The 25,766-nt window shown below is 42.2% G+C and overlaps 1 protein-coding gene across 1 annotated transcript; it reads left to right on the top strand.

The window, feature by feature from the left end:
- The first annotated feature begins 368 nt into the window (after positions 1-368).
- Positions 369-20,747, top strand: LOC130927693 (TSC22 domain family protein 3-like). The gene is made up of 3 exons (XM_057853665.1): positions 369-482; positions 880-931; positions 19,516-20,747. Exons 1-3 carry the CDS (start codon positions 370-372, stop codon positions 19,771-19,773), a joined length of 423 nt encoding a protein of 140 aa, XP_057709648.1. The 5' UTR covers position 369; the 3' UTR covers positions 19,774-20,747.
- Positions 20,748-25,766: the final 5,019 nt, after the last annotated feature.

The following is a 25,766-nucleotide window of genomic DNA, read 5'->3' as shown; positions in this document are numbered from 1 at the left end:
ATGTGTCTGCCTTTATTCCGAAAGGACGTTTGACAACTGCCGTCTGACATGCGCAGGTTAATCAAAACAAAGCGTCACGTTGCAAAACATGGAGATCGTAATCGATTGAAGTGCCCCAAAATTCAGACATATCTTTTATAATACATTTAAATGCATCAAAAAAATGTAAGAAATACATGTTACAGACTATTGCTCAATAAATATAAAATCAGACGTGTGCGTAAGGTAAAATTTGTGACATGTTTGTGTTCTCAGTTGTTCTTTGTGACGCTTTAAGGACAAGCTGTAGACATGTTGGCTGAGAGTCAGTAGTGTTAGCGAGACAGTAGCATTTTTCAAACGAGTTTGGGACTGACTATGAGCACGGAGATGTTTGCTAAATCGTCAATGGAGGTTGCCGTCTACCAGCTGCACAACCTCTCCATATCTTTCTTCTCCTCGCTACTCGGAGGAGATGTTGTGTCGGTCAAACTTGACAATAGGTAAAATTCATCCCGTCGAACTATTAAGTCAGAGGGTGTTAGCCATTTCAAATATTTCTGTGTTTGAACCAGTGACGATTAGTCTTAGTAGTCGTGCAACAAAGTTAATAATTTCATCCGAAATACGTCCTAAATCCCTGCAAGGAATGCGTTTTTATCTGCATTTTGTATAGTTGAAAGAAGGATGCGGCCAAGTAGGCCACAATGTGTGACCGTTACATCAAAGAAAAAAGAACTGATCAAAGAGCTTTCAGTTGTTGCAGGTTTTTCCCCTTTGTGCTGCATCCCTCTGTGCATTTAGCAGTTGTGCTGTATAAATGTATTTTTGTATTCTTGTAAGTCTACAAATATGTTGTTTTAAAAGGAGATTAACGTTTTTTCTTTTTTTCTCTTGCAGTGCCTCTGGTGCTAGCGTGGTGGCTATTGACAACAAGATAGAGCAGGCAATGGTAAGCTTACAGTAAAACACACACGCAAATATAACAAAATGCCAAACGATAAGAAAAAAAATGTACAGTGGTACCTCTACATACGATCACTTCGACACACGATCTTTTCGACATCCGACGTAAAATTTGAGCCGCCATTTGTTTCTACATCCGACGAGTTGCTCGAAATACGACGACATGACAGCACTGCAAACGAACGCACGGTGGATTTTCTTGTGTGAGAAATCAACACAGTTTTCAAAAAAAGTTGATACAGTTGGAGAAACAAGGAAAAAAGTGATGCTTACCTTTGAAATGAGGATGCAAGTTATAGAAAAATATGAGCTTGGGGTGCGTGTCCCTGAACTGGCTCAACAATACAGCTCCGTGGTCCTCTTCCGACCACCGTTCGCCACTATTTATAAGTTAAGGTGAAAATTATCATTGTGGTAACATTGCCAAGGAAATCGCCAGCTTCGTCACGTTTTTATCATTTATTTAAGAACTTATCCAACACAAAACGCCCATTAAGCAGTTGACTGCTCTCAAGAAAACGAAAGTATTATCTCTACCGCACCGACCTATCTCACTTCGCGGTGCGTTCAGGGACAGTAAAAAGCCTGAACTGGCTCAACAATACAGCTCCGTGGTCCTCTTCCGACCACCGTTCGCCACTATTTATAAGTTAAGGTGAAAATTATCATTGTGGTAACATTGCCAAGGAAATCGCCAGCTTCGTCACGTTTTTATCATTAATTTAAGAACTTATCCAACACAAAACGCCCATTGTCTTAAGCAGTTGACTGCTCTCAAGAAAACGAAAGTATTATCTCTACCGCACCGACCTATCTCACTTCGCGGTGCGTTCAGGGACAGTAAAAAGTGTCCGCCATATTAGAATCCGATTCGTTACATTATTTACAGGAATAATTATTAATTATTCTTCTTATTATTATATTATTCTGAATGATTTATTTATAACTTATTTGTTTTTCTATGTTTAATTGCCATTTGTAACAGTGCCAGCAGTATTTATTAAGAATTTAGTATATGTTTTTAGGCTTTGGAACGAATTAATGGAATTATAATGTATTCCTATGGGAAAATCCTGCTCGACATACGACCATTTCGACTTACAAACAAGGTCCTGGAACGAATTAAATTCGTATGTAGAGGTACCACTGTATTTTAAATATATTTAATGTGATATAAAGTTGCAAAGTTTTTCAGACCTTTTAGTTTAGGCTTTTTCCCTTTAACATTACAAAACATAGTACTTTAATTCGCCCAAACTGCGCACATGGAATTTTCTAGAAATGTTTTTCCTATTTCTGTTGTGGATTCATCATGTGAGTTGAAGATATTGGCAGTTAATTCTCTGAAAACATTTTCACTCAATAATACTTTAAAAGCCCTCCTTTTTTGTGGCGTATTTAATGATAACAGCAACAACAACATACAGTGGGGAGAACAAGTATTTGATACACTGCCAATGGGAAACCATTTGGCTGCCAATGGTTTCCCATTGGAAGTGTATCAAATACTTGTTCTCCCCACTGTATATAGCTAATTTACTGGCCGTGCATACATGAGTAGATAGCAAATTGAAACAAGCTGACTTTCACTTTGTCAAATTTTAGGGGCAGTCTATGGGAGCCCGTTTGAGAAATAAATCATACTTGCTCTTGCATGCACAACTATACTCACACACACACTATCATACTTGCTTTCACATGCACAACTATACTCACACACACACTAATATTCTCTCTCACACACACTAATATACTATCTCACAAACACTACGATACCCTCTCACACATAGTAGTATAGTCTTTCATATAAACTAGTATAGTCTCTTACATACACTAGTATATGCTCTCTAACACACGCATAACTATATTCTCTCACACACAGTAGTATAGTCTTACACACACACAACTATACTCTCTCACACAGACTCCTAAACCCTTTCACACGTAGTAGTATACTCTCTCTCACACACAATACTTTAGTCTCAAACACATTACTATACTCCTTCACCCACATTACTATACTCTCTCACACACACGATCATACTCTCTCACACGTAGCACCATAGTCATTCACAGACACTACTATATTCTATCACACATTGTAGCATAGTCTCTCACACACACTACTATACTTTCTCACACGTAGTAGCATAGTCTCTCACACACTCTACTACTATACTCTCTTACACATTGTAGTATAGTTTCATATACTGATGCATAACTAAACAGGAAGTGAGTTTGCTCTAACAGGAAGTTGATTTCAATACTCTTTCAAGGCTTAAAACCCTACAAATGAAGACCAGCAAAACTCAAGCGGCGGAATAGCATTTAAATCTGGAAGTGCCAACTTTGAAAGTAACCATGATTTTTACACTTATTTACCTACTTTTTCATAGTCATTATTTTTTGGAAGTAAAGGGCAACGAGGAGAACATTACAATTTTTTTCACTGAAACAATGAGGTGTGTTCAGAGTATTGTAAGAGAAACTGACAGTGTGGGACATGACAGCATGATTTTGGAGAGGTTATTTGGTGAGCTCAATGGATATACAAGGACAATTTCAATTTTTCTCTCAGTTAGTCAGCATTTAGAACAGAGGAACAACCAAGGAACTTTGGATGCACTAGAGGCACTGTATGCATGTTTTTGCTCTATCTTATATTCATATGAAATCTCTCGATCAGTAGAAATTGGGCAAAGGAATTTGTTTACTTCAAGAGTACCACCAACAATAAGAACCAGTCATCCTGGCGGCCCTCAATACAGCATATGTCAAGAACAAATTGCCTACTTTTTGTCCCTTGGAATGAGTTGGCAAAGGATAGCTGTATGCTTTGGAATCAGTAGGAGGACACTGTATAACCACAAGCAGCAACTTAATATTGGACCCCTGACTTATACAGTAATGTCTGATGAGGCCTTGACTGACATTGTTCATGGGATCCTTCAAACCACCCCAAATGCAGGAGAGCGGTATGTGCTAGGAAGCCTTCGATCGCGCAGCATCAGAGTACAACGTTACCGTGTGAGACGCTGCCTGCAACAACTGGACCCAATTGGACGGGCCCTCCGTCACCGACGGGCAATTCGCCGAAGAATTTATAATGTTCAAAGTCCCAATCAATTATGGTGAGTTATTTAACATTAAGTTCAAATTAAGCCTAAATAATAGACACACTTTTTAAATGTGTCGTTACAGTAGTGTTGGAAGAAGTTATTGTAAAGCAGTGATATTGTATTACAGTATTTATGGTGGCATAAGTAATAGTTGTAGAATATAATTATGTTAAGTAACTACAGTATTGTGTCAGAATAATATTCATTCATTTTCCATGCTGCTTATCTTAAACATATCCCAGCTAACTACGGGTAGTAGGCAGGGTACACCCTGAATTGGTTGCCAGCCAATCGCATAGCACAAGGAGACAGACAAGCGTTACCGCACACACTGACACCTAGGGACGATTTGGGGGAGACAGCGAGAACCAAAAGTGGTATTTTCCATGTGGCTAAATTTTTTTGCCATGTAATTGCCACATGGCAAAACAAAACAAAAACAAAAAAAATGCCACATGACAATAAAAAAATTTGCCACATGGCAAAAAACACTTTTGGTTTTCCGCCCTGTGTGATTTGGAGTACTCAAACAGCTTAGCATGCACGTTAGGGTTTTTTTTTTTTTTTTGAATGATGGAGAAAAACATAACACCTGGAGAAAATCCATGAAGACATGGGGAGAATATGCAAACTCCAAACAGAAGGGCCAGTGTCCAGGATTGAACCCCTGATCTTGGAACTTTGTGGCAGACTTACACTGCCACCGTGCCACCCAGAGTAATATGGTGAAAGGTATGAATAATGTATTTGTCTCCAAAGAGTAGTGGAATATAAGTATGAACGAATATAAAATTCATGTAATAAAAGAAGTTCAAGTACCTCAACATTGTATGGACAATGTGCTGGGGAAAAACATAACACCTGGAGAAAATCCATGAAGACATGGGGAGAATATGCAAACTCCAAACAGAAGGGCCAGTGTCCAGGATTGAACCCCTGATCTTGGAACTTTGTGGCAGACTTACACTGCCACCGTGCCACCCAGAGTAATATGGTGAAAGGTATGAATAATGTATTTGTCTCCAAAGAGTAGTGGAATATAAGTATGAACGAATATAAAATTCATGCAATAAAAGAAGTTCAAGTACCTCAACATTGTATGGACAAAGTGCTGGGGAAAAAAAAAATTGATCACACCACTGCCCTACACAGATGGTCTGTTGAACACAGAATTAAATATATAACTTTTGTCTCCATAGGCATATAGATGGCAACCATAAACTAGTGAGGTGGAGAATGGTGTTCCATGGATGTGTTGACGGCTTCAGTCGGACGATTATATACTTGCAGTGCCTAAACAACAACAGGGCATCAAGTGTACTGGAACTGTTCCGCACTGGTGTACAGCGCTTTGGCCTTCCGTTAAGAGTACGCTGTGACAATGGCACGGAGAACACAGAAGTTGCCCGATACATGCTGGGTTAAACAGAGGCAGTGTTATAACAGGACGCAGTGTCCACAATCAGCGAATAGAACGGTTGTGGGCTGAACTAAATAGAGTTGTCTCCTACCACTTCAGTAATCTCTTTGCCTTCATGGAAAATGAGGGAATATTGGATTCCACAGATGAACTCCACTTATTTTGTCTACACTACATCTATTTGCCAAGAATTCAAAGGGCAGTTGCAGAATTGCAAAATCAGTGGAACTACCATGGATTGGCAACACAAGGAGGACAAACACCTCTCCAACTGTGGCAGAGAGGGGTCCTTAACAGTGCTGGAGATGGTGCAATTCAGGACATTTTTGCAGGAAGTGATGCCATCGAAACAAATGAATATACCCTAGAACAGATAAAAACTAACAACCATAATACTGTTCCACAAAATGACTTTATTGTCAATCAAACATTAATGAACAGAATTCAAATTGCAGTCGGCCCATTGAGTAATGATGACAACCATGGTATTGATTTATTTCTCGGCCTGGTGAATTTTCTTTGTGAACAGTAAAATCCAAGTAAATCAACTAAACCGTTTGAAACATTGAATGTTTGGGCAAACAACAACAAATGACAGCCTTTTTTCTACTTTTTTTCTAGTAATGCAACTTATTCTGTGCCAAAACCTTGTGTGTTTCCCAATGCAAAGTCAATACTTTCTATGAACTCTTCATATGTGTCAACCAGTGGCAACTTAAGGCAGTTGATGCAGGTGTTTGCCATGGGCAAACGACATCTAGGGCTGATGGACTGATCATGCAGGAACTCAAGTGACGGCTGAGGGGAAAAGCCAACTGGAGGGATGGTATTTGCTCCTGTTGCAAAGGCTGGGATTATATCAAGCTTTGATGGTCCTGCTTGCTCTAACACAGAAAACAAAACAAACAGCATAGTTTAAGCAAAGTTTAAGTACCATATAAAAAGACTCACAAGAAAGAAATTAAAGATGTGATTTTTTTAAGATTGCATATGAAACAACACAATTCAAAGGGATGAAATTGTAAAAAGGCACCAAGGAAAACATGAAAAAAATACAATATAAGGAATAAGAAATTACATATGGGCTGTATAGAAGGTACTGAGACATACAGCGGGGAGAACAAGTATTTGATACACTGCCATTGACAGTGTATCAAATACTTGTTCTCCCCACTGTACATAGGTTGATGACAAATCCAACTTCTTCTGATGATAATTAATGTACTGTAAGTAAGTGTCTACAAATACCTTTTCCGAAACCAGTATTTGTACAATTTCTATACAAACAAAAACTTGAGAGGTACCCATATCTACATGAAATACAGTGGTTACCTTCAACATCCTGTAGGTAATCCCTCCAAAATGGAACAACACGTTCCTCTGCCTGTCTCTTGTTGCTTCCTACTGCAGACAACCGGATGTGGAAAAGCTGATCCATTAGGTCAGCAGTGAGTGGGGAAGGTTCATGACACATCAAGGGTCTAAAACTGTCTGGATGCTTTCTGATTGCCTCAAGAACACCAAGTGTCTTCAGCCCCTCCTTGAATCTATAAAAATGAGACACATGAGAAAAACAATTGTTTCCGATTGGATTGAATTGTTTTTAAATATTTTTACGCAAGCAAGTGGGGAGGGATGATTTCACTAATACAAAATAAGAGCTACAATATCAAACGTGCCAGAAGAAATTAGAGAGAAATCTGGGGAATATCTTTGACATTTGAAATATGTTATATGTCCTTGGGAATGTAAAATCTTCAGAATTGCGAAACATAATTTCAAAACCAGTAAAGTTGTGATGAACAACTTAGCTACCTTTTTTTAGAAGAACTACAAAAATAGTTGTTAACTTATTATTGTTTGAAATGTGGTTTTGTATTTGTGGGGTGTCAGAAGTTAAATACTGTACAGTAGTTATAGTGTGCATACTTCAGCGGGTTATTTTGTAGTGCTAAGAGTTAACTTGAGTCTTTAAACACTTTCTTTTAGTTACACTTACACTTCATTTGAAGACAGTCAACTGACGTTACAGTGCCTTGTTGGTTAAAACAAATAAAAATATCTAGTACATGTTCAAGGGAATTCATTGTTTTTTAAAAAAACTTATTTAAAGCTGTTACAAATGTAAACCTATTTCACAAATCTGGCTTGTTAACAATTGTAACACAAACCTTTCAAATGCCTCACTGACTCTGTGGACCACCTGAAACATGAGGATATCACAAACCAAGAGGTCTCTGTCTTCAATGCCTCTCAATGGCCTTAGACACCCAGCATTTGCCATGTAATCTTGCAGAGGCTCTGTAGCATTTAAAAGGTCATGTAAAGAGGTACATTGAGACACCTAAAAATACCATACAAAAGAAGAGAAACAATTAATTGATGCATGATGTGTCAGACAAAAAACATAATATGTATGATACATCAGCAACACCCCTTTGCCATTTCAAAACAAAACGGAGGTGTTGAATCAGCTGTATCATTATTTTAGTATGCAGGTTTAGACACTGTTGAATATTTACCGCTTTAACCTTCTCATAGAGGTCTGCATCAGCAATGTCTTGCAAGACAGGCTTTGCTGAGGAACTGCCCCCCACTATGCAAGAGTAAAGCGTTGGTGCAATGAATCCAGGTGGAGGACCACCGTGGACCAGACTGACAGCAATGGCTTGGCCGGCAAAAAAGTATCGATCTTCTCTTAAAGCTGAAAAAGAGCACATGTTGATGGCCAACAACATATGACTAAATTTGAGCACCATAAAAGAAAAAAACAATACATTTACATTGAGTAAAGCAAATACCTGCACTATCCAAGGCCAAGTTCAGTTTGCCATCTCTTCCTTCAAACATAGGTGACCTTGCTAAGGCTTCTATGGTCAACCGTAGAAATTCTCTCCTAGGGCCACCAAGGTCCACAGCCTCTTCACTCACTCCAAAATCATCTGAAAGCTTGATGCACATCTGGTACATCGGATTATAGGACAGCCGTCTGAAGCCCCACAGAGCGCCATCCAGTACGTAGGACCTATTAATGTTGAACTTGCATCTTTGGGTACTGTCAATTTGGGATGCAAGATTAAGAAGTCCTGTGGTGATTTAGTGTTTGCATGCTCAGATTCCCTGTTGAGAAAGATGAAAATTACATTAAAATTATATTTTAAAATTATATTTCACAGACAATGCATTATCCTCTCACAACTGGCAATACTCAACCATAAAATGATTTGTGTTGATATAAAAAAGGGGGGGGGGAAATCCAGGGTTTACACGTTTATTTGTGTATATTTCCACAAAGTATCTTAAAATGGGGAAGTGAGTTAGCAGGTTTACATCTCACCGTGGTATTTAAGCACCTGAAAAAACATTTTTTTAATTTATTTTTGCCGGAGGGCATTTCAAATTACCGTAATTTTCGGACTATAAGTCACAGTTTTTTTTCCCCCCATAGTTTGGCTGAGGGTGCAATTTATACTCTGGAGTGACTTATGTGTGAAATTATTAACACATTGTTAAATCATTTCACATGTTATTTATGTATTTTGGAGTGACACTGATGGATTGGTAAACCTGTTAGCATCTTCTTTAAGCTATAGTTATCTGATTAACTCTTAATAGCTATGTTACGTTAACATACCAGCCATGTTCGCATTTCGCTGTTCATGCATCCTGTAACATTATCATACTGTGCACCTATGCAGCGTGTTGTTCTCTATTGTATTTTTGTTTTAAATTGCCTTTCAAGATGACACATCTGTTCTATGTGTTGTATTTTATCAAGTACATTTCTCCCAAAAATGTGATTTATAGTCCGAAAAAATACGGTAACCTAGTATGAGCAGATGATTTATCTAGGTGCCTAGAAATCAGATGAACACGTTGCTTTATTACCAAATTACTTGAGGTATTGAGCCCCTCCACAGAACCACAGGGCTTAGCTTACAAACTGTGATGTTTTTTCTAGTCAGGAGCTCTGGTGACTGCTGTTATTGTAGTTGGATGTTAATGAGCAAATATCGTCCTAAATTTTAGATACTTTGGGAAATGAGGCATAGATCTGTCTGATTCACAACAGAAGAGTGACTGTTTATCTGCAATGAGTTTACTTAAACATGTCATACTGACAATTTACTTACACAACACTCTGAAGACTGGCCAAAATAGCATGGTTTAGTTCTTCATCTTCAGAAGAAGGGCTAGAGATGGACCCCACAATTGAAAGGTAGGCAGCATAGTTGTCATTGCTAGCTGGAGTCTGGTTCACTGTGGCATCACTTTCCAGGTCAGTAATCGTCATCACTTGCTGTGATGCAGCGTGTTGGTTAGCTGGGGCTGTGGCAGCACTGAACGGTTGCTGTGGTGCAAAGTGCTCGTTAGCTGGGGCTGTGGCAGCACTGGATGCTTGCTGTGGTGGAGCGGGCAGGTTTAGTTGGAGCCCCTTGTGAAAAGATACTTAAAATTATTCTGTGTAAGTTTTGCTTACCCTTGCTCTTGTCATCATGCAATTGGTTTGACTGGCAGTAATAGAATTGTGGTCACTAGATGCTGATGTGTCATGAACCTCCACAGAACTGTCTTCTGAATCTGCACTGTCAAACTAAAATATAACATAGAAAAAACATCTACACGTTAATCCAACTGTATGATCCAGTTTGGATAGAAACACTGTCACTTTATTTATCAAATGCTTACCGGAAATCCCAGCTCGTTTGATGGCCTGATGTACACTGCCTTCGATTTGAATACCTTGTGAATTATAAAGCCACTTAGTTCCTGGCCATCACGCAATTTTGGCGACACCAGTCTGTTTCCGCATGCCATCAAAAGTTCGACACTGAAACAGTTACAAACAAGAAATAAAGCAATTAAAGTTGAAAGCAAATCAATAACAATCAACCTATAACTTTCCTAGTAGACTAAACAGACATAAAGAAGACTGGATGGGTGTACACTACAAACAAATCAATAGGCACTTGTGGTGTGGTGTCCCTCAACATTCTAGCAAGAATTAGGTCGTATGGTGATGAGTCCAAGGTATGTGTGATGTTATTTGTGCTTCTACACTCTAAAAAAAAATCCACTGGCTCTACTTAAAAAAATTGTTGTAACAATTTGCATTTAATTTTTTAAGTAAATTCAGCTAAGCAATGATTGAGTACTTCCCTTATAAATTTTCTAACTGGACTAACTCAATTAGTATAGTTGAACCATCATTATTTATTGTCCTCCACAAGCTTTATTGTGTTGAACCAACTCAATTTTTATAGCATTAATAAGAAATAAAACTACTTCATTTAGGTTGCTATAACTCCTTCATTTTAATTTCTCAACTCAAAAGTTGATGCAAAATGGTACTTAAATTTATTGAGTAAGAGCAACTCATTCATTTTCCATGCCACTTTTTCCTCACGAGAGTCGCGGAGGTGCTGGAGACTATCTCAGCTAACTATGGGCAGTAGGCAGTGGACACCCTGAACTGGTTGCCAATCACAGGGCACAAGGAGACATACAACCATTCAGGCACACTCATACCTACGGACAATTTAGAGTGCTCAATCAGCCTACCATGCATGTTTTTGGGATGTGGGAGGAAACCGGAGTTCCCGGAGGAAACCCACACAGGCACAGGGAGACCATGCAAACTCCACACAGGAAGGCCGAAGCCTGGGATTGAACCCTTGATCTCAGAACTGTGAGGCGGATGTGCTAACCACTCAGCCACCGTGCCGCCTAAGAGTAACTTGTTTTTCTGAAATAAATTGGACATGGCAACTCCAGTTTTATTTGGAAAAAAATATATATTTCAAAACTCAAAAGAATGGACAAAATGAAAGTGCAGAGCAAAACCAATATAAACATCCTAAACATTGTCAACAGTTCATTTCAGGTGCAGGTATAAACGAAAAGTGTACTTCCAGTACTTTGATACACAGATATGGCACAACAACACACAGTGCAAAACAAGTGTACAACAAAATGTTTGCAAATGTACAAACAATATAGAGTGATTGAAAAGTAACTCCTGTTTTAAGATAATTTATTTAAATGTTGTAAACATTTTTGTAATTTTTTGAGTATGCTGCTTGATGCATGGTAATGAAATCTGTTTTCATTTTCTTTCTGACTGCAAATATTGGAAGGCAGAAAATGGCCAATTCTTTTCCCGTGGTAATATGCACATGTGATGGGAATTTAGGAAGTTGCACCAACTTAATAATGGAATAGAAATTAAATTTCACTCACTTAATCTTTCCCTTTGTTACGTGAAAGCAGAAAAGCTTATTCAAAAACAATACTGTATACTTTTAAGTTAATACGTCTTTCTTAATATTTAATTTTGATTAACTCCATAAAAGAAGTTACTAACTTAAAAAAACAATGAATAGTAAAAAAAAAGTCATTTTTATGTTGAAAAAACTCATGTTTTCAAGTCATACCAACTAGCCTCATGAATCATTTTTTAGAGTGTATATATATATATGTGTAATTGTGTATGCCTTGATAAACACCCATGGACTAGGATTAGAAAAAGAATATCTGTTAGGGCCTCTGCCCCTCCTTCCTAATTACAGGTCAGACGGGTGGAGTGGCCGCAGCTGTGAGCAGTTACAATCAGCCAGCTTTAAAAGCCCAGCGGACGCACCACCACGTCGCCAGATCAACTTGTCTTTCTTCTCAGTCAGTTGTATCCCGCACCCCTATTGTACACATTGATTTTGACTCTCGGCTCATGACCTCTTTGTCTCGCTTCCAGGACCTGATCAGCGCGCCCCTCGTCGGATACCTCAGCTTATCTTCTGACCCGCTCAAGCCGACAGCCGCCGACATCTCACGTTGGCTTCAACTTGCAACAACTCCTCCTTCCGTCTGAGTAATCATCGTGTGTTCAATAAACTTGTCATCTCCCCACTCACGTTCCCTGTTGTCTGCGTTGGGATCCCCCACCACTTCCGCGATCCTTAACAGTTTGATCTGGCCAAATGGATCCCGCGGACAACGCCAGCTTCCCGCCCGCATGGCTGGACGGACACCATCAAGCCATCCAGCACCTCTACGAAATGGTAACGAATATCGGGCACACACTCCAAACAGTGCAGGCACGGCTTACGCCGCTCCCTCAACCGGATCGCCCGGTCGAACCACGCACACGCCTGTCACCAAACTTTCCTCCCGCCACAGCCGATCTCCGCGAGCCTTTCGTTCCCGCCCCGGCTCCCTATAGCGGCGACCTCGGAACCTGCCGGGCATTTCTCGTGCAATGTAGCTTGGTATTTGAACAACAGCCGTCTACTTACCGGGATGAAAAGGCGAGAATAGCCTATCTGATAGGCTGCCTTCGTGGTGTAGCTTTGGAATGGGCTTCCTCTGTCTGGGAGCAGGATTCCCCCGTGTGTAATTCCTACGTCGAGTTCACCGAGGAAATGAAGAAAGTTTTCGACCACCCCGTTCGTGGCAAGGAAGCTGCTAAGCGACTCATGTCGGTACGCCAGGGAGCCCGGAGCGTCGCCGAGTTTGCCATTGAATTCCGAACACTGGCGGCTGAAAGCCGTTTTAATGACCAGGCTCTACAGGAAGTGTTTACGCGTGCTCTCAGCGAGTCTCTCAAAGACGAACTGGCCACACAAGATGATTCCCTCTCGCTGGATCGTTTGATCGAGCTGTCGATCAAATTGGACAATCGGATTCGGGAACGCCAGCGACAGCGTCGGGAGCCTCCTCACGCCCGTGTCTCTTCCCCCCAGCCGTTTCCGCCTCTCGGCCAGGCACCCAGCACTGCGTGTGTGCGCGCAAACGCACCTCCTGCTGACAACCCGGAGCCCATGCAACTGGGCCGAACCAGACTAACACCTGGAGAACGTCAGCGAAGATTCAATAGCAGATTATGCATCTACTGTGGAACTGGGGGACATTTCCTTCGCGATTGCCCAATACGCCCGGAAAGACCAACTGACTCACCAGTAGTCGAGGGGCGACTCATGAGCCATATGAATAATATTCCCTCTCGCCGACTTCAACTCTCAGCTACCCTCTCCTGGAAGAGCCAGTCACGCACAGTCACCGCCTTGGTGGACTGTGGCTCAGATGAGAACTTCATCGATGGGGAACTGGTCCATCAATTGGGGCTTGTGACACACCTTCTCTCGGCTCCTTTACATACCACCGCTTTGGACGGCCGAGTCCTGTTCCAGGTGACTCATCAGACGGAAGCCATCAACCTCCTCACATCAGGTAATCACCAGGAGGTGAGCTCTTTCCTCATTTTCAAGAGCCCTCGAACCCCCCTCGTCCTTGGGCTGCCGTGGTTGAAGAGACACAATCCGTCCATTGACTGGTCCCACCCCAAAATAACCGCCTGGAGCCCGTATTGCCATGCACACTGTCTCAAATCCTCCCTGACACCGTCCTGCCCTGTCTGGAAAGTTGAACAACCAGACCTCTCCGCGGTACCCGAGTGTTACCATGATCTCGGACAGGTCTTCAGTAAGGAGCACGCAGCTTCGCTCCCTCCACACCGCCCATACGACTGCGCTATCGACCTCCTACCAGGAGCAGCCCTCCCCAGGGGGCGCCTGTTTTCCATCTCTCAACCTGAGAGGGAGGCGATGGAACAGTACATCAAGGAATCCCTGGCAACAGGAGTTATACGGCCGTCCTCTTCTCCGGTGGGTGCGGGGTTCTTCTTCGTGCCGAAAAAAGATGGCGGCTTACGTCCCTGCATCGATTACCGATCCCTGAACGATATCACTGTAAAGAATAAATATCCTCTACCGCTCCTCGATTCCGCCTTTACCCCCCTCCAGGGGGCCACTGTATTCTCCAAACTCGATCTCCGCAGCGCCTACCATCTTGTCCGCATTCGAGAGGGGGATGAGTGGAAGACTGCGTTTAACACACCCCTAGGTCACTACGAATACCTAGTCATGCCATTTGGTCTCACTAACGCCCCCGCGATCTTCCAGAACCTTGTGAATGATGTTCTCGGTGACATGATCAATCAGTTTGTGGTAGTCTACCTAGATGACATCCTGGTCTACTCTAACACCCAACTCGATCACGAGCGTCATGTCCGCCAGGTGCTCCAGCGTCTACTCGAGAATAAACTCTTCGTAAAGGCAGAAAAATGCGAATTCCACGTCCCCGAAACCACCTTTCTCGGCTACATAATCGGCAAAGGCCAGTTACGCATGGACCCAGCTAAGGTCTCAGCGGTTCAGGATTGGCCTCTTCCCACAGACCGTAAACAGCTCCAGCGCTTCTTGGACTTTGCAAATTACTACCGTCGGTTCATTCGTAACTACAGTCGGATTGCTGCTCCTCTCACTGCCCTCACTTCCACAGCCACACCATTCCGCTGGTCTCACTCTGCCAGTATGGCTTTTCATGAACTCAAGACCCGTTTCACCTCAGCTCCTGTGTTAGCCAATCCTGACCCAGCACTTCAATTCATAGTGGAAGTGGATGCCTCTGAGGTAGGAGTTGGTGCTGTGCTGTCCCAGCGCGGGGCCGACGGCAAGGTGCATCCTTGCGCCTTCTTCTCCCGTAGGCTGTCTCCCGCCGAACGTAATTACACCATTGGCGATAGGGAGCTCCTTGCGGTGAAGCTGGCCCTGGAGGAATGGCGCCATCACCTGGAGGGGGCATCATTACCGTTTGTCGTACTCACTGATCATAAAAACCTAGAGTACCTAAAATCCGCCAAAGGCCTCAACCCACGTCAAGCACGGTGGGCCTTGTATTTTTCCCGGTTCAATTTCACCTTGTCCTATATTCCAGGTTCCAAGAACACAAAACCAGACGCCCTGTCCCGGCAATTCCAAAAGAACCAGTCCCAAGAAGAACCTCCGACTATCTTCCCGCCAACCTGCTTCCTCGCCTCGGTCGAGTGGGAAATCGAGGCTAAAGTTAAAGAAGCGCACGGAGCACACCCAGACCCTCGTGAGGGGGACCAGCCAAACCTCTTTGTGCCTCCAGACCTTTGTTCACAGGTACTGGACTGGGCGCATTCTTCACGCTTGTTTTGTCATCCTGGCATTAGGAGAACACTGGCGGTGCTACGCCAGCGGTTTTGGTGGCCCACCATGGCAACAGACACCCGAGCGTTCGTCCTTGCATGCACTGTCTGCGCCCGTAGCAAGACGACAACCAGACCCAGCGCTGGACTCCTACGCCCATTACCCATCCCGAGCCGCCCTTGGTCGCACATCGCCCTGGACTTTGTAACCGGTCTCCCGTCGTCCAAAGGCAACACGGTAATCCTCACAGTGGTAGACAGGTTTTCCAAAGCAGCCCACTTCATTCCTCTCCGCAAGCTTCCTACCGCCTCAGAGACTGCTGACCTCCTCACACGAAACGTCCTCCGTCTGCATGGCATTCCAGCAGATATAGTTTCAGACCGGGGACCGCAGTTCACCTCCCAGGTGTGGAAGGCCTTTTGCTCAGCATTGGGCATTGAGGTGAGTCTTTCCTCCGGTTATCATCCACAGTCAAATGGACAGTGCGAGCGCACCAACCAACAACTAGAAGCTGCCCTCCGATGCACCACGCAGGCCGATCCTGCCTCCTGGAGCGACCATTTGCCATGGATTGAGTACGCTCACAACTCCCTTCCATACCTCATCCGGTATGTCCCCGTTCCTCTGCTCCCTTGGCTACCAGCCCCCGTTGTTCCCCACACAGGAACAGGACATCGCCGTGCCCTCGGTCCAGGCTCATGTCAACCGGTGCTCCCAGGTCTGGAACACGGCTCGCACTGCACTTCTACGTGCCTCACAGGATTCCTGCACCCAGTCTAACCGTCGCCGCACAGCAGCGCCAGTCTACACTGTGGGCCAGAAGGTTTGGCTCGCGTCAAAGTCTCTACCGGTGAAGTCGGGTACGGCTAAACTCACCCCCCGTTTTGTGGGCCCATATGAGATTGTTAAGGTGGTGAACCCGGCAGCCGTACGTCTCAGGCTCCCTCGGCATTTCCGCGTCCATCCCACATTCCACGTCTCCCAGGTCAAACCTGTTTCCTCGTGTCCTTTGTCCCCCCCTGTTCCGCCCCCTCCTCCTCCTCTGTCGGTAGATGGGGGCCCTGCGTACCAAGTGAGGCGGCTGTTGGACGTCCGCCGCCGCGGCAGGGGGCTTCAGTACCTCGTGGACTGGGAGGGCTATGGTCCTGAGGAGCGCTCCTGGGTCCCGTCCCGGTGGGTGCTGTCTCGGGCCCTCATCCGGGATTTCCACCGCGCCCATCCCGATGCTCTCCGTCGGTCGCCAGGTGGCGCCCGTGGGAGGGGGGGTCCTGTTAGGGCCTCTGCCCCTCCTTCCTAATTACAGGTCAGACGGGTGGAGTGGCCGCAGCTGTGAGCAGTTACAATCAGCCAGCTTTAAAAGCCCAGCGGACGCACCACCACGTCGCCAGATCAACTTGTCTTTCTTCTCAGTCAGTTGTATCCCGCACCCCTATTGTACACATTGATTTTGACTCTCGGCTCATGACCTCTTTGTCTCGCTTCCAGGACCTGATCAGCGCGCCCCTCGTCGGATACCTCAGCTTATCTTCTGACCCGCTCAAGCCGACAGCCGCCGACATCTCACGTTGGCTTCAACTTGCAACAACTCCTCCTTCCGTCTGAGTAATCATCGTGTGTTCAATAAACTTGTCATCTCCCCACTCACGTTCCCTGTTGTCTGCGTTGGGATCCCCCACCACTTCCGCGATCCTTAACAATATCAGTGTAACATTGCTCTAAGATTAGGCCACTGTGATTTCAACATACCTAAGAAAACCCTTAATATTAAATGAACTATAAACATACAATAAAATATGAGTTATACTACCTGACATCCTCTGGAATTTTGTCTTTGAAGGCCTCCCTTATCTCTGCGATAACCGTCCTGTAGTCCCATGTTTTCCTAATTTCAAAGGCACTTAATATATATCCACCTTCGTGAAGCCTTCTTTTTGTTTTATGTTTGAGAACATGATCCCATGATGAATTTGGTACAAGAATGACATCCTTGTTGAAGGTAGGATGATTTGGGGCAGAAGGCCTAAAAATTAAAAAGACATTTAAAGGACCACTCCTCCATGAATATCTTTGCCTGCAATACACATTTTCTTGGGCTGCAATTTATTTATGATCAAGAGTGTTAAAAGTAACTACTCATGGTTTACATCACTCATTTTACTAATACTGTATAACCCAATTAATATAGACCTATTATATGGTTTAGGAGTCAATGCAACATGACCAAGAGATGACACAAATTAACTTTTTTTTTTTCTAAATCAAATCAGTATATTTCCAATCTGAAAGCAAGCATATATTAAGTTTACTATGTAAATCTCAATATTTGCTGGTGTCCCTAACTTTTTAAACAAGGTTTGGACATTTACCATCATACAGCGAAGACAAAAATATTGTACTTTGAGAGCTTGTTATTCTTTGAGGTAGTTTTTGCACCAACATTTGTTAAACTGGAGCAAAGCTCCTCTGTTTCGCGGTAAACTACTTTAAATTCACTCAGTACATTTGCGCTACGCAACAAAACAACTTTACGTGCCTTCTATCCGACTAGTCTGACCAGACTAAATGCGACCATCAACTGTGTGTAAATTAATATTTGTGGACAGCAGGAAACAAGAGCGACACGTGCAAAACCCACTTCTAATATTATTGGGCCGAACACCATATGCAATGGTCATTCTAATCGGTCACGTACTATTCACATACTGTACATCTCACCGCTATCTAAACACCACGCACAATAAGAAAAACTAACCAGCTGCTAATTCGTTTGTTTTTTAATGAATCTTAAAGAATTTACCTTTTCCACAAAGACCGTCCAGCAAAGATGCGCCGAGTTTCGTACCGTGGTCCCATTACTTGGCTCATGCTAGCACTCGCTCTTGAGGAAGTGCCTGTGGCGCGAGTCGATGAACTGCTTCCAGCTCGGAAAAGTTGTTGCATTTCCTCTTGAATGGCCGCATTAGATCAGGCAGGCGTGGATGGCTGGCGACTTTGGTTCAGCATTTCTGACTTCGTTGTCACAGCAGTTGGAGAGTTTAAAATGCCATTCAATAAGCTGATGGCCTCATTTAATTTCTCCCGACCATCCATCTTGGTCAGGTAAGATGGACAGATTTTTGGCGGGTCATGAGGAAATATCACCTCCCTTCTGAGACGACCAATCAGAAACTGAGAAATCAAACTCAGTTCCGTTTCAATCAAACTCAGTTCCGTTTCAATCATACTCGCTCACATACACACCTATAGTCTCTCACACCCACTATTATAGTCTCGTACACATACAACTATAGTCTTGTATACGCACAGTTATAATAATAATTTTTCATTGATTTAAATGTCCCCAAACAACTTGAACTTTGGGAAAAGGGGTCTTTTTAGGGCTGTAATCTTTAAGGGGTGTTTAAATCATCTTCCTTCCTAATTGTGCACAGTATAATTGTCAGTGTATGAGACTATACTATTACATGTGAGAGACTGTACTACAACGTGTGAGCGAGTATAGTGAAGTGTGTGTGAGAGACTATACTAGAGTGTGTGAGAGACTATACTAGTGCTCGTGAGAAACTATATTACTATGTGTGAGAGACGAAACTATTATATGTGAGGGAGTATAGTAGTGAGTGTGAGATATTATAGTAGTGTGTGTGAGAGACTATACTAGTGTGTGTGTGTGCGAGTATAGTAATATGTGAGAGTATAGTAGTGTGAATAAGAGACTATACTACTATGTGTGAGAGAGTATACTAGTGTGAGTGACAGAGTATAGTACTGTTTGTGACAGACTATACTACTAAGTGTGAGAGAGAATAGTAGTGTAAGTGTAACAGTATAGTTGTGCATGTGTGAGAGGATGATGTTACATGCGAAAGCAAGTATGATTTACTTCTCAAACGGCCTCCCATAGCAGTCTGGAGCACTGCTTTTGTAGCATCAGTCTCATGCTCCTAACTGCACATGATGTAGCTGCAGATGATGGATTAACAAAGTAAACTAATACACTTCTCTCCCGTCAACATTACAGGACCTGGTCAAGAACCACCTGATGTACGCTGTGCGGGAGGAAGTCGAAATTCTCAAGGAGCAGATCAAAGAGCTGGCGGAAAAAAACGACCAGTTGGAGAGGGAAAACTACCTGTTGAAGAACCTGGCAAGTCCGGAGCAGCTAGAGAAGTTCCAGTCTCGAATCCCCACAGATGTTCTGCTCCCACTGGACAATCAGAGCGTCCAGGTGATGTCAGAGCAGCAGACCTGCAGTCGCAATACAGGCTCTGCTGTGTAAGTGGCTCTGCCTTGGGGCGGGCAGAGCCACTGTCCCTTTTCAGCAATTGACCTCCATGCTTTTTTTGCGCTACAGAATTACTGCCGCTGAAAAACCATAGTGGCGCTGAGGGCTTGGCATTTTGTCCGTAAATGCCCGATGGGACAAACACATGACTCTGATAAGCACAAAACTTCAGACCAGCGCTGTGTCGAACTATTCTCTCATCCCGTCCAATTCTGCGCTGTATTGTCTTGTAGAAAATGAGCGTTAAGAATAAAGAGCAGACCCACCGGATACAAATGAGCGATGCTTTCAGAGTTACCCAGTGATTGTCCTTTTGATCTCGATTGGGCTGTTCCTGCCGGTGCTAATTTGGAACGTGTGAGCGCAAGTGAGGCTACTTCCTGTTGGCCCGCGTGAGATTTTTTGACAAGCAGTGAGCCCCCCATCTCGTGGATCAGTTGGATACCCAAATGCAAGTGTCAAGGATTCCCAGCTGCACATTAACATGGACTTATCCTCTGTGTATTATCTGTTGACGCACATTAACAAAAGTAATCAACAAGATGAGCAGAGGTCAAGCTTAGAGCAATGTAATTGAGTTGGTGGACTGATTCATATTCTGTTGTGATTAATAACTTGTATTATCTGCACTTGGGGCTTGCTGCCAATGGGGGTAATTCACCTGCCCTATTCCGTATTTCTTGTTGTTTGTTATTTGACAAAATCGGTTGTTTTGTAAAGTAAATGCTTTTCTGAGATTGTTTTCCTGACACTGAAGGCAAGGCAAGCAGTGGTATTTCAGATGTTTTCAATCCATCTGCTATTTTGTTGCTCTTTTGCCATTTTAATAACGATGGCATGACAACAGTGCCTGTATGTAGTACAAGAGAGAAACGCATTTCTAAGAGCTCTGCTTATGCGGTTTTATTTTTCTCAAGCTACCAAAGATTTTATTTTCCTTTCCTTTTTTTTTTTTTTTTTTTTTTTTTTTTTTTTTTTTTTTTTTTTAATTTGTTTAATCACAACAGCAGAAAGAGGAGCCAACTACCAGGACCATGTGTTTAAAATTCACAGGGATAAGTTGTGTTTGAGTTAGTTCTAAAACCTTGTGTTTTGTAAAGATAATGGTATTATAGCTGTACAGTATCCGGAAAACATTTGTTTGTTACACTCTTTGGATACAACTGCACATTTGCAATAAACCATATGTTTACTTATACTGTCTGTTTGTCTTAATTTGACCCATGTTGTTGTTGACATTTCTTTTACGATTGCGCAGTAGGTTTAAAAAGTATCGTCTGCGGTGTAATGTGAAAAATCCTATTAAAATTGGGTTGTGCTCACCACATCATAAATTACATGAATAAAATTGAATTAGAACACTTTAGTGTGATCGTGGTATAGGTCTTGACAAGACATGACAGTCAAACTGACCTAATCTGTACTGGACAGCATTGTGTTAAAATATGTTGAGATTGTACACATTTATTTCATTACCTAATGCTGTTCAGCATTCACACAGACTTTTATGTCAACAAAAGTTGAAGTCCACGTAGCCCTGACTATCTCCGGTTCACATAACATATATGTAAAATAATGACTTTAATCTCATAATTTTACTATTTTCACCTAATTATTCCAAAAGTAGATTAGTGTTGATAAAAACTTTGATGTCTCAGCCTGTGAAACCCAAAAACTTCTACTTCACGTAGCATTAAAATAAGCAACAACATGACTTCAGTGTCGTAATACTACAATTTTAATCATTTAATTTTACAATATGGGACTTTTTGTAATATTACGGCTTTAATCTCGTCATATTACAATGTATGACTTCGTTCTTGTAGGATAGCGATTCAGCTCAACTCGGCCATCTATCGGCAGCGCGAAATTTGAATGCGCGACATTACGGGTCAAACTGGCGACATCGCGCCACGCATGTCACCTGTCGCGAGGCTGTCTGTAGCACTAAAACTCGCGATTGTATTGACTTTGTATAGCAATTAATTGTGCGACGAGGAAAAAACGTGTCTGGTCTGAACGCAGATTTGGAGCTCATTAGCTTAACTTATTTTTTTCATCTAAGGGGCGATGAAAATTAAGAAAACGTGTCTGGTCTGAACGCAGTTTTGGAGGTCATTAGTTTAACTTATTTTTTTCATCTAAGGGGCGATGAAAATTAAGAAAACGTGTCTGGTCTGAACGCAGCTTTGGAGCTCATTACCTTAATAATTTTTTTTTTTTTCATCCAAGGGGCGATGAAAATTAAGTGTAGCCAATCAATTTTCCCACCAGCTCTTGTGCTGTTCCCAAAATCAAAGAGTCTTGGGTGCTAATATTTAAAAAACTTTGTATACTGACTTTACTTTGTGCTGTTGAGCCTCTGTGAAATCAAATGATCTGTTCAACGGTTCATGACATTCACAATATCCATCAAGGCATAACAAACCTTGCATTCCTGGAAGTAGGAACGCCACTGTGACATGTTTGGAAAATGTGGATTTGCAAACAACTTTGTTTGCCACCAGTGTGTCGAACAATAAAAAGCATGTGATGGATAAAATACAGGCAGGGTGACGCACAAGGCCATGGGCCTCCAATCTTCAGAAGAATCAGCTTTAATAAAAACAAAGTTCATAGCTTTTCATAATATGTAGACACATTTCACAATCTGATAGAGTTAGACAGTTTTGATGAAAACAACTTCCAAAACCAGTCGTTAATTCCAGTGTGAGAAGCAAGGTGGCCATAATTATAGTGAAGTAATGCTGATTCCAGTAGATTGCAATCTTAGTAACTTGTCCGAGGAGCATTTTTCCTCAGACATATTGGCAGCCAGTCAATGCAGCTGATGTGTAACTTAATATGTTGTGGCTTTCCTACACAAGACTGTCATCCATCCGAGACACTGAGCAGAGACTTCACAGCAGACTTTGACAAACACAACTTCCAAAGATCAAAGACCCACAAAAACAATGTTATTTTGTTCCTTTATTGAAATTTTAACTTTTATAAGTGAAAGGATGGGTTATTTGTTGCAAGGAACAACTGAGGGGTTGTGCATTTTGTATGTTAAAAACTTACCAGAAATGTATTAAAAGTATGACTCATAACCATTTTCAAGCAAAAATTTCATGGGACAACACATTCATATACTGGTAAGTGCATTCAAGCAGAAAGAATCTAGTTTAAAATAAAAACATACAATAAGAATGGCCGTGCTTAGAACGGGCAGACATACAGTATTACCGGTAATAATATTGGTACTACTTTAGCCAAGGAAATGCAAGCAACCCGGATTCCTTTTAATGTCAGTAAAACCCATTGTCCCATGCACTTTTGTTCAAGTCTATCAGTGTCTGTGCGCGTGCGCATAACTGACATCATAGTCAACACAGCAATACATGTCTGAGCTCAAAAGAGGTACCATTTTTTTGTTTGGATATATATTTTTTCATAATCTAAGGTCAAGAAATTTGTGATTCAATACTTTGAGCAAACGTCTTTCTGTACCTGATTATCATTAATTCTATATATTTTTTTCTGTCCCTTTGGGTTTATACCGGTACTTAGACTTCACTGTAAGTTGACGGGAAAGTATAACAATACTTGAAATAGTTATAAAATTCTCAGATTTTACGCTAGATACACAAAAATCACCAAATGCAGAGATAATCGCCAATAATTTCAGGATCAATAGCAATATTTAATTTATGATATAAAGTTTTTCCCAGAAATAGCGACTTTTTTTTTTTTTTTGGTGCAATTTTGACATACGTTTCCAACAGCTAATAAATCACTCCGTTTTCACATCAGAAACTTAAAACTTGAGGAGAGCATGCGGAATTATCTTAATTTTACTCAACAAAAGCAAATTTTGCATTTTTGTATATAGAATCACAACTTATTTAGGTTAAATTCCAATGTCATTATTGCCTCAGCACCTTTTGCAGACTATCTGGCCCTCGTCATTCTTAGATTGTAATGTTACATAAAATAAATAAGTAAAAGTCGAATTTGTGTTTTTTGTTAGGATGTGTGAGTGTCCAATTACTCACATAGAGAGGAGAGCGGGGCTCTGTCTGACGCGCTGCATCCACGACGACTCGGGTGAGGCTGGGTCGGTCATCCGATGGCTTCCATTTGTCTAATTCCTTAATATGATCGCGTGTATAATAAACTTTGGTCACATTACTACTTTTAAATTTGTCACTTTCACGTCCGCTTAAGCTGAACTAGTGACACGTTCGTATACGCTGTATCGCAATAGTGTGCACCGTCACCGTGATCGTGTCAAACTTAAAGTGAAGTTGAACCGAACATAAACTATCAAATATTAGCGTATAGAGCGAATCTAATACGATGGGATGGAATACTAAATGCAATGCTGGCGTTAGCGGTCAACAGAAAATTGGCACCCTGCCTCCTCTCTTTCTACCTCAATCAAACTTTCCCATGTAGTCACAGGTGGTATTAATCAGTTGACAGAGTGACAGTGACACACCCACCCCATGCACACACACTCATTAACCCTTTGCACCCCAAAACAAGTAGTGCTCAAATTCCTGCCTCTAACATTCCGGCCCCTAATTATTAACATAATAATTACTGAACTATAATAGAGGCATAGACCAAATTGAATACAAAACGCATGCAATATTAACACCATATTTTTTTCTCATTTTGTTTTTTCTAAAATACAATACTCCATCAGTGCCCGTAAGCAAAGGGGATCATCACGTGCTCTTAAAATCACTAGGCTTGAGGTTCCATAATTCATGGAGCCTAGTAAATCAAAGTCAATGCCATAAGATGAATCAATTATGTCAGCACGGAATCATCAGGTTACTTCAGATTCTTGCAGGAGACAAATTTTTGTGACAGGCCTGTCCAGATAGTTAGTCTTGGTCTTAATCTTGACTTGTCGAACAAGTCCTTTCCTATCTTGAACAGTCTTGACAACTCTGCCCATGATCCATGAGTTGCGAGGTGCAGAATCATCTACAATGAGCACAATGTCTCCAGGAATGAAATTCCGCTTGATTGTATTCCACTTGTGACGTTCTTGAAGCTGTGGGAGGTACTCCTTCGTCCACCTCTTCCAGAACAAGTCTGACATGTATTGTACTTGTCGCCATGTACGCACAGCATACAAGTCCTCTTTTTGAAAAACACCAGGAGGAAAAGATGGCTGGCCTTTAAGTAGCAGGAGATGGTTTGGAGTCAAGGCCTCTAAGTCATTGGTATCTGGTGATGCTTTCGTTAATGGCCTGCTGTTAAGAATGGCTTCCACTTCACACAGCACGGTGTGAAGAGCGTCATCATCCAGAGCCTGCTCTCTCAATGTTGAGTTGAGGACTTTCCTGATAGATCGAATTAATCTCTCCCAAGCTCCGCCATGATGGGACCCGGCTGGAGGATTGAATTTCCACTTGATACCTTTCTGCAGGAGTTCATCATGGATCTGAGACTGATTCCATAGTTCCAACGCTCTTTTCAACTCTCTATCAGCGCCCACAAAGTTTGTTCCATTGTCTGAGCAGAGCTCTTTGACTTGGCCTCTTCGTGATATAAAGCGACGTAGGGTGTTGATAAAAGAGTCCGTTTCCAACGATGCAGCCACTTCAATATGGACCGCTCTAAGAGCTAAGCAGGTGAATATCACGCCATATCTTTTAACTTTGGATCTTCCACGTTTTACCTCAAATGGACCGAAACAATCAACTCCCACAGAGGTGAATGGTGGTTCATCAGGGGAAATCCTGTTCCGTGGTAGGTCCGCCATTTGTTGGCTAGCTGGCACAGCCAAAACACGTCGACAAACGACGCATTTAGCCAGAATCTTGCGTATAGCCATACCGGCCCCAATGATCCAATATTTCTGTCGTAGTTTAGCCAACATGTGGGTTCTACCACCATGACCAACTTCCTTGTGTACATGTCGTAAGATTAGATCAGAGATATGAATATCCTTGGTCAATATGGCTGGATGCTTTGCTTCTTCAGGC

Source organism: Corythoichthys intestinalis, chromosome 13 (assembly GCF_030265065.1).
Source record: "Corythoichthys intestinalis isolate RoL2023-P3 chromosome 13, ASM3026506v1, whole genome shotgun sequence".
Taxonomy (NCBI): Eukaryota; Metazoa; Chordata; class Actinopteri; order Syngnathiformes; family Syngnathidae; genus Corythoichthys; species Corythoichthys intestinalis.
The sequence above is the reverse complement of the archived record's forward strand: the minus strand, read 5'-3'. Positions and strand labels throughout refer to the sequence as shown.

What these genes read in the sequence shown, in the direction of transcription:
- LOC130927693 (XM_057853665.1), top strand. Translation starts at nt 370, where the DNA reads ATGTTTGCTAAATCGTCAATGGAGGTTGCCGTCTACCAGCTGCACAAC. An exon ending in TCGGTCAAACTTGACAATAG is followed by an intron (nt 483 to 879) that starts GTAAAATTCATC and finishes TTTCTCTTGCAG; the next exon opens with TGCCTCTGGTGCTAGCGTGG. An exon ending in ACAAGATAGAGCAGGCAATG is followed by an intron (nt 932 to 19,515) that starts GTAAGCTTACAG and finishes TCAACATTACAG; the next exon opens with GACCTGGTCAAGAACCACCT.